The 9,656-nt window shown below is 44.1% G+C and overlaps 1 protein-coding gene across 1 annotated transcript; it reads left to right on the forward strand.

The window, feature by feature from the left end:
* Window positions 1-202: 202 nt before the first annotated feature.
* Window positions 203-9,469, forward strand: mfsd2ab (MFSD2 lysolipid transporter A, lysophospholipid b). Its single transcript, XM_049750349.1, has 14 exons — window positions 203-442; window positions 2,137-2,262; window positions 2,579-2,703; window positions 5,095-5,218; window positions 5,292-5,370; window positions 5,466-5,635; window positions 5,703-5,793; window positions 5,903-6,021; window positions 6,100-6,183; window positions 6,924-7,007; window positions 7,084-7,196; window positions 7,279-7,422; window positions 7,800-7,976; window positions 8,073-9,469. The coding sequence occupies exons 1-14, from the start codon at window positions 353-355 to the stop codon at window positions 8,122-8,124; spliced, it is 1,578 nt and encodes a 525-aa protein (XP_049606306.1). The 5' UTR covers window positions 203-352; the 3' UTR covers window positions 8,125-9,469.
* The last annotated feature ends 187 nt before the right edge of the window (window positions 9,470-9,656 follow it).

Below are 9,656 nucleotides of genomic sequence, written 5' to 3' on the forward strand. Positions count from 1 at the left end.
CAGTCTTAGGCTATGACTGTAAATGTTATTTATTAATTCATTAGTCTATTTATTTGTGATCAGCCCACGCGAGTTTTTATTTTATTTTATTTCTTTTTTTACGCCCACAAGCGCATGAGCGCCGGCGTGACGTGTACAAAGAGGAGCGGCCAAATGTGGGGTGAAGCGTACGTTTACAAATGGGCGGGGAGCTCTAAAAACGACTACCTTATCCGCATCTTCTCACTTTGCAATCAGATTCCACGCAAGTGATAGTTGTCAAGCTTAACAGATTTTTTTTTTATTGCAATATTTTTCCCTGCTTTTTTTATTTTTGTCTCTCAAGATAACAAGAAGAAGCAGCTATTCTGATATGGCCAAGGGGGAAGGTAGCGAACAATACTCCAACGCCAGTTTATTAACTAAACCTGGTAACTGCGATGGCATTTCTATTGCAAAAAAGGTGGGTACATATTTCTATTATTGTTTTGATCATTATTCTTATTGCTATTATTGGAGAGATCTGCCTTGATTGTAACAAAATCCGGTTTAATGCCTATTCAATGAGGAGAAAGGTTTGTAACGTCCACACCGCCTTTGAATGAATGAACAGAGCACGCCGGTTTGAATTGTCATTTTCAAAAGGGAGTGTCTCATTCATTGATTTGATACTCATCGCACTTTTTGCAAAGTGAAACTTCCCCGGGTATATTTTCATTTATATTACATTGTGTATTTAAATTGAGGTAACGTTGAAATACCACATTTGATAATCCAGCCGTAATATTGAAGATTCCTAATTATGTATGCATACCTCGTGACATTCTTCAAATACCTAATATTACATTCAAAAAAACTGTGAGGAAAAAAAAAGACAGCAAACGATGAACACAGCTTATAATTGCCGTTTTCTTGTCTGCTGTGGTTTTAAACTAGTCATCACTCGAGTCACCCCAGAGCTAAATTTAAAACGGGAAAATGTCCCTCTTCTTTTTTTTTAGTTTGAATGTACGTGGCCTGATATGCCTTCATTGTAACGTAGCTCGTCATTTTTATTTGGAAAGGAAAATATCCTAATCTTGTGTCAACATGCAGCGCGTTATCGTATTCAAATAAATTGGCCGTGTGTAAATGTTGCGTTCAAGTGCAGAGTACAAGTGCGTCTGTATTCTAGTTGTAAAATTAACATGAAATATGATTTTACACCGACACCTGAAAGCGTCTGTCCTTCATCCTTATCATTTCAATGTAAATGATTTACCTCATAAAAACTCCACATTCCGGTACCTTAACTTAATTGTCAATATTAATTGACAAACCAGTTAGCAGTGGCTTTGACCTCATGAACTGATTTGATCTTGTGAGTATTGTTATCGTAAGGTGACCCAGTTGTCAACAAAATTAAATTCAGTTTACTAAACTTTGAATGGCGCAAGTATCTGCTTGCAGTCTTTTGTCACCTGAGCTTAATGGTGTAGTTGTATTAACAACAAGACCAAAACAAAGAATTGTTCAGCTCTGTTGTGGTCAAACAAGAAGCATCATTTATCCCCCTCATGTATATCAAGTGCTGGAGGAAGACTAGTTACAGAGGGTTTCATTGCATTGTAAAACTTATGTGGTCACTAATAAGCAAGAGCATCATGTGGGCACAGCAAAACAAAACGCTCACATTTGATTGGTCAGCGAGGAGGGTGTGTGTTCGAACCGGGTCACAGGGGCTTTTCATTCGAGCCGGTGCGCAGGACGGTCCGTTTGCCAAGGTGCCCTCGTCAGACTCGGGCGTGTGACAACACGATGTTTTCATTCCCGGGAAGTTAGACACAAAGATCCTTGTTAGCTCAGCTAGTGAAATGAAATATTCATTTTCCCCTCACAATGTGACAAACATGTGTCACGGTGGCTCTAAAAGAAAGTTTTCAACATCTCAGTGTGTTATTTTGAAGCAGATTAAACCGAACAAGACTGAAGCTTACATTTTCGGGAAAGAAAAGAAAAAGAGAGTCGACAAGGGAATGTGAATATGTTCACTCTTGTTGCATGGGCGGATCCAGCTGTCTGTTGCTTGCCAGAATTCCGAAACAGCTGCAAATTCTTTCTCCACAAAGCTCATCAAATATGTCCCTTGAATTTCCAATTTTTCTTTTTTCCCCTCAGAGCGAGCAAAGGAACAGATTGTCTATCTGCAACAAGCTCTGCTACGCCGTCGGTGGAGCGCCCTACCAGATCACAGGATGTGCCTTAGGCTTCTTCTTGCAGCTCTATCTGCTGGATGTAGCACAGGTTGGTAGAAACCCAAATGATGTGGCAATTGTACAGAATGTTTGATCAATTAGATTCCTGACAACAGTCTTGGTAGGCAAATAAAATAGAACGGTGGGGTGCCTTTGACTTTCCACTTCATCACACACCACATGGGCTTGACCACGAGATTACCGTCAGGGCTCATTAAAGTCACCGCCGCTAGCCACCCACGTTTCAGTTTGATATCACAGCAATGTAATGGATAACTTTTTCTTCACATGTTCAGTTCATTCAAGTTCACAGTGCTAGAAAGACCTTCTCTGTTTTTTATTGACATTATCTTCTCTATTGGCAGCTGGATCCATTCTACGCCTCAATCATCCTGTTTGTGGGCCGAGCATGGGATGCCATAACGGACCCCACGGTGGGCTTCTTGGTCTCCAGGAGTCCTTGGACACGTTTTGGACGCATGATGCCCTGGTAGGTGCTTTTATATGAACAAAAAGTGGATTATAGTTAAACCTTGTGTACACACACTGGCAATCATCCCATCCGGGGTTACCGCAGGTCACTCTCATGCGATGCCATTTCCTCATTCCGCACAACTCCCAGTTGCCTCTCAACGGTGAAGGCATTCTCACATTTGAAATGAAAGCATCACGGGGGAAGGGGTAAGCCCCATGCAGAAGTTGCGCTATTTTCCATTGGTAAATATAACCCTCCATCTTTGCCAATGCAATTTATACACGGCCTTAAGTTCCCCCCCCCCCCCGCCTCGTAGTAGATATTCAGATTTTCTTCGTCTAGTCGCGAGTGGCCCCCTTTTATTCACAAGCCAATCCTTTGTAACAACCATGTTAGCATCCTCCCCCCACTGCCAAAACTAACCCCCCCAATGTTAAGCGAGGCTGCCTGGAAAATGTCCGAAGGGTTAGGAGTTGGGCGTCGAGTGTTTGAGGGGCTGTCAGCGCCCATGTAAATGATAACGCCACTGTTTTTTTTAGTAAGGTGAAGGGGTGTTTGAGGTCATCTTACGCAACAGGGATTTTGCCTTCTGTGCTTCAGTGGTCCTGAAAAGGCAACTCCTGGTTTTGAAATGTGATATCGCCATTAAACCGGAATTGATGTGTAAATCCAGGCCAAGTGTTTATGAGTGTGCAAGTTTAGGAAATCGTGTTCATTTTATTGAGAAATAGGCTGATTCTCCTGGCAGGTTGGGCGTGGGGGAGTCACCGGTGGCATGCTCGGGAAGCAATGAGGCCACGTCACTCGAGACCAGCGTGGAGAAAAGCGCCGCGCAGTCAGCTACTCCATATTGCTCGCTAGTGTGTAGAGGGGGAGGGTAGATTAGCGAGGTCCGCTTCTGGTTGGTCCAACCGGCAACACACCATCACTTTTACGCCAATGAGAGCGAAGCTCTCGAGGCCTCGGATGTTTTTTTTTTCCCTCTGTCACGTCATGCGGGTTACTCCAGTTCAAGTGACTTATCAGTACAGAATGCTGCAGGTTGCCAAGTCCACAAATGTGCGATTGTTCCAACGGGGAAGTTGTAGAGGAGATACATATAATGAATATATTTAATCTGACTTCACACGGCTTGCCGTCGTGAGATTGTGCCGTACGCGGACACTCTCTCCGGGGTACAGTTAATCAGATGGTACGGGCGGGAGAGAGGACGCTCGCTTCATGCGGCGGAGACGCCCCTCTCGGTTTGCATTAGTAGAAGATTAATACAACTGCACGCTGATTCCTCTAATAGCGGCCTTCCCGCAAACGGGCTCCGTGCCTGAATGAGTGAACAGGTGCGTCGCATTCGGTACAAGTTGTAACTGTCATTATTGCAGGTCAAGCGTAACCTTTGTTGCTAACCAAAATAGCAGCACCGCCCTACCAAGACATTTTCAGTCTCCATGCCTTTTCTTCATATTTCTCAACAATAATAATATGCGTGAAACTCAAAGTGGAAATACCTGTACAGTCTATCCATCCATCCATCCATTTTCTGAACCGCTTAGTCCCCACGGGGGTCGCGGGCGTGCTGGAGCCTATCCTAGCCGTCATCGGGCAGTAGGCGGGGGACACCCTGAACTGGTTGCCAGCCAATCGCAGGGCACACAGAGACAGACAACCAATCGCACTCACACTCACACCTAGGGACAATTTGGAGTCTTCAATCGGCCTACCAAGCATGTTTTTGGAATGTGGGAGGAAACCGGAGTGCCCAGAGAAAACCCACGCGGGCCCGGGGAGAACATGCAAACTCCACACAGGGAGGGCCGGAGGTGGAATCGAACCCGCACCCTCCTAACTGTGAGGCGGACGTGCTACCCAGTGCGTCACCGAGCCGCCCCTGTACAGTCTACAAATAGTTAAAAAAAGTTGGTTGCTGAATACCAATTGTTTGATAAATATGATTTATCTGATTCAAAATGAATCAGGTGACGCGACATTTCCTGGTTCAGAGGTGCGGTTTCCTTTAGTGTCGCACATCACTGAGGAATGTCGATCAGATAGACAAACTGGACTTGGACGCTTTACAGGAAGTGCCCGAAAGAATTTCACTAACCAGGTTCTGGGTGGCCACTTTAAAATCACCTCAGGGCATCGCATGGTGATTCAGACGCTGACGAAACTTAAGTAGGTGAACGTCAATCAATTAGGAAATTCTATCATGCGTGCGTACAGTGACGTGTCAGAGCCGAAACGCACGACTTAGCACTTGGCAGCGTGAGAATGGAAGATGGACGCCAATGTTTTCTGACCTAGGCCTCATTAGGCCTCCATTGTTTATTGCATAGCACGTGCGCCGCGCACGAAGAGCTTCACCCTCAGTGACCTTTTTTTTTTCCTTTCCCTTTCGTGTTCCCTCAGGATTGCCATCTCGACTCCTGTGGCGGTGATTTCCTACTTCCTAATATGGTACGTGCCCCCCTTTGAGGACGGCAAAGTAATCTGGTACCTTTTCTTCTACTGCCTCTTCCAGAGTCTTCAAACTGTGAGTACAAGCAAATAAATGCCAATGTCTGTTCGGAGCAACTTTTGACAGCCTTGTCTCGTGTCTCTTTCAGTGTTTCCATGTGCCGTATTCGGCCCTCACCATGTTCATCAGCTCCGAGCAGAAAGAAAGAGACTCTGCTACAGCTTACAGTAAGTAGTATTGTTTTCCCTCGAAGACATTTCCTGAGAATATATAAAAAAAAAAAAGCTCTTCCTGATGAATGTTTATCGACTCCCACAATCAGGGATGACGGTGGAGGTTCTGGGAACTGTGCTCGGTACCGCCATCCAAGGTCAAATAGTGGGCATGGCCAACGCCCCCTGCGTCCCAGGCCCGGGAGAAATTCTGGCGAACATGAGTAACTCATCGGTCGGTCTCAACGGAACGGATCACGTCATTTCTCTGGAACACACGGTACGACAATGCGACCATTTGATTTAAGGAAGTGGAATTTTTGGCTCACTTGTGTGTTTGTCTTCAGAGAGCCGCCTACATGATCGCCTCCGGAGTCATCTGCTTGATCTACGTCCTCTGCGCCATTGTTCTGTTCTTTGGCGTGAGAGAGCAAAAAGGTCAGGGGCCATTTCTTTTTAAAAATGTGACCACTTCCAGCGAAATAAGTGAGGCTTTCAATAATCTCATGACCAGCGATGAGACTCATGTTTTTTTTGTTTTTTTTAGAGTCCAGCCGTCCCAAGTCGGAGCCCTTGTCCTTCTTCCAGGGCATTAAGTTAGTGATGGGACACGGGCCCTACGCCAAACTGGTCATGGTCTTCCTCTTCACCTCCTTAGGGTTCATGGTACGCATACACACGAATCTTGAAAGGTGCCTGAATTACTTTCTTGGTCATTGAATGAATGATTTCTGTCTTCGGCAGCTCCTGGAGGGCAACTTCGCTCTGTTCTGCAGCTACACCCTCGGCTTCCGAAACGACTTCCAGAATATTCTGTTGGTGATCATGGTGAGTGTAAATGCGAGATAGCAGTTGTTGTTTCAGGTAGACAGACGGTTGCCGTAACAACTTCCCTGGAAAAGGTCTGGCGTATAAATTGTGTGCAGTCACAAAGCTGGTCTGTAGTCCATCAGAGCGCCGCACTGTTCTTTCTCACTGTCCATTAGCATAATATGTGAGCTGGGCCTGAATGCCATCTTATTCCCACAGATGTAGAATCTCGGTTCTCACCCTGGAAAAAAAAATTCAGTCGGCATCAATCAGTCTTTAACAAAAAAAGGCAAACTCGGGCCAAGGGGCGGCGTGGGGGAATCCAGGTTAACAGGGTTGATCCGATTACGCAATTTTATCCTGTACTCGGCGGGAAGGATTACGGAGCCGACCAGGAATTTATTTAGCCAGATGACTTTATTCGCTAATCACGTGGGTTACTATAAACCCAGCACTTCTGACAAAGACTTTTCTGCTGGGATGAAAAGCAAACAGCGCTGATCCCCAAGTGGAAATTTGAAAACAGGAATCAAAAAGCACAATGTTTTTCCGAGGCTTTGATTGGTCCGAGTCGGACAATGCGGCCCCTGTGGAATTCACCCAATATCCTCACTCGCCAGTTGAACATCTCGTTGAATGCGTCCATTGTCATGTCAGTGTTGCGTAACAACACGTAAACTCGCACTGTATTGTATGGAGAACTTTTGTACTTACGATTGATCGACAACTAATCGATGATCATCCAACTTTTGTCACAGCTTTCGGCCACGCTCACCATCCCCTTCTGGCAGTGGTTCCTCACCAAATTTGGGAAGAAGACGGCAGTCTACATCGGCACCTTGGTAAAGCCCCACTTTGAGAAAGTCTGGCATTTTGATCATAAATGTATTCTCATATTGATATTTGCCCTTTCCCCAGTCTGCGGTTCCCTTCATGATCCTGGTGGTGGTCATTAAGAGCAACCTGATCGTCACCTACATTGTCTCCTTCGCCGCCGGGGTCAGCGTGGCGGCAGCCTTCCTGTTGCCTTGGTGAGACCCCCCCCCCCTTACTGAACCCCACCCCTCGCCAATCATCAACACGCCCGACTCAAAACGCTCTTTTGCCCATCAGGTCCATGTTGCCCGACGTCGTGGATGACTTCCAAGTGCAGAACCCAAAAGCCAACGGCCATGAAGCGCTTTTCTACTCCTTTTACGTCTTCTTCACCAAGTTCGCCTCTGGAGTCTCCCTGGGCATCTCCACTCTCAGTTTAGAGTAAGTGTTCACTTAAATTTAGTTTTATTTAGATGGCGGCAAAGCACTACTTTTTCTATTGGACAGCACTGTGTCCTATTTCCTAAAAGTAAATTTCAAATTTGTTTTTTAATCGGGCTGATTTTGGAGATTGCACTCCATTCTTTGTCTGGATGCGTGTCAAGATTTTTTTTCTCCTGTTTTTAATGAGCATGGATCTGAAAGATGTTAATCCAAATCTGACAAATCCTACATCAAAGCATTTTGTTTTACTTTCTTTTTTTTTTCCTTCACTTTAATGCGATTCCATTACAATACAGTGTCATGCTTCTATCACAAGACTGCGTCTTAACCTTTGTGTGATTTTTTTTTTCTCTCTCTTTCCCCTTCCCCTCCAGTTTTGCCGGGTACATCTCTCGAGGTTGCAACCAACCGGTGGAAGTGGACATCACGCTGAAGGTCCTGGTCTCGGCCGCCCCCATCCTCCTCATCATAATCGGCCTGATCATCCTCTACACGTATCCCATTGACGAGAAGAGGAGGCAATGCAACCGCAAACGTCTCCAGGAGCAAAGGTAAGCCTCCAGTCTGAATAAGAATAATATTAGGATTTGGATTGCTGTCAAATTTGACCACTCAATTTAATGCTGTTTGTTTGTTTTTCTTCATAGGGACGAGACAGATTCCGAAACGGACTCGACAGAATTTTCCAACATGATCTAGCACGTTTTTTTTACCCACAGCCCAAGCGAGACATGCGGCTGGCATTTTGCACTATCTTACAGACACCGCCTTGTCCAGGCAACGCTCTTGCTGCTGCTGCTGCTGCTGCTGCTGCTGCTGCTGCTGCTATTTCCTTTCCCGAGGCTACAAAACGCGCCACCCCACGCTGTTATTTAGTCTCTTTTTGTAACGTTCCTTTTTTTTGTGACTTTATGAAAGTGCACAAAAAGCCCGCATCCATCTTTTTTCTTTGCTTAATCCAGTAACTTTGAGCTCTGCGCTAGCAACCTGAAACTTGAACACACAGCGTCTGTGCCTTAGCTCAGTTGAGTAGCAAAAAAAAAAAACCCACAAACACTTTAATTCAAGGTGGGCTATTTATTTTTCATGGGCCGGTAGACCCAATTTGCCCTGACAGCCTGATTGTTCCCATCTCAATCCATAGGCAAACCATTAACATCTTTCAAGGGCTTATTTGATTTGTTTCATTCCATTCAGTAAAACCACTACAATAAATTTGCTACTACTATGGCTAGAACAGCGACTGAGGAAAAGGAGGAAATGACTGAATACTGAGCAAGAAGGCGATAACAGCCAGTAACTGAATATGTGATTGCGTTATTTAAGTATTTATTAGTTATTGATGATACAGTTTGGACAAAAGACGTGTGTCAGTATTTAAAATCTATTGAAGGGCGGAATTGATAAATATATTTTCATGGCTTTGAACGCGTCGCCATTGCTTCTGTCTGTACGCATTGAAGAAAGAGTAATTGTTGATGATGGGAATGTTGAGTGAGTTTTGGTTCATAAGTCTTGTATGACAAACTACTGTTTTGTGATCTTTGTTCATATCCATTGATATGGAAACGTGTACATACACCATCCTATGTTATACATACATTGACCGCATGTTCCCATTTGGGGTACCAATGTGAAGTTTTTAGCATTTTTGTCCACTTTAAAAAAAAAAAGAGAGAAATTGTAATCCTTACATAATTTGCAGCGGGTGCTATACATGATGCAATTTAGTCTCTAGTTATGGTTATTTTTGTACAACATATTAATGTCATGGTTTTTGGAGAGGGTTGTGGAACTGCAACTGTTTTTTTTCCCTCCCTCATGAGGCTGTGAACCAAATGTGTGAGCTTTAATTCCCCAGAGACTTATACATATAGATTACACGCACGCAAGCCTTGTGTACATGACACTGTGCATATGTATATAGTTGATGTAAACTTGTAAATATACCTTTGATATTTGTGGCTGCCAGTGTTTTGATGTACTATGTACTTTAGTTTATTTAAGAAAAAAGATTGAAAACATTAAATATTGGAACAATGAACTGTGTGAAAGTTATTTGACTTACTTTTATTTTATTTAGTCTTTAGCAACCCAAAGTCCTAAAAAAAAAAAAACAACTTATGAAAACACTGAGTGAACTTTTAAGATTAGAACTAGGAAACACTGAATGAGCCCGGACCCTTTCACATCTTTGGTGTATAAAATTGAAGCCAGAAAACTAAAATTTC

Source organism: Syngnathus scovelli, chromosome 19 (genome assembly GCF_024217435.2).
Source record: "Syngnathus scovelli strain Florida chromosome 19, RoL_Ssco_1.2, whole genome shotgun sequence".
NCBI lineage: Eukaryota > Metazoa > Chordata > Actinopteri > Syngnathiformes > Syngnathidae > Syngnathus > Syngnathus scovelli.

Bases quoted from the DNA above. Each gene is read 5' to 3' on its own strand.
- mfsd2ab (XM_049750349.1), top strand. From the start codon at position 353: ATGGCCAAGGGGGAAGGTAGCGAACAATACTCCAACGCCAGTTTATTA. The intron at 5,219-5,291 runs GTGAGTACAAGC...TGTCTCTTTCAG, and splicing joins TCTTCCAGAGTCTTCAAACT to TGTTTCCATGTGCCGTATTC. The intron at 5,794-5,902 runs GTCAGGGGCCAT...TGTTTTTTTTAG, and splicing joins TGGCGTGAGAGAGCAAAAAG to AGTCCAGCCGTCCCAAGTCG.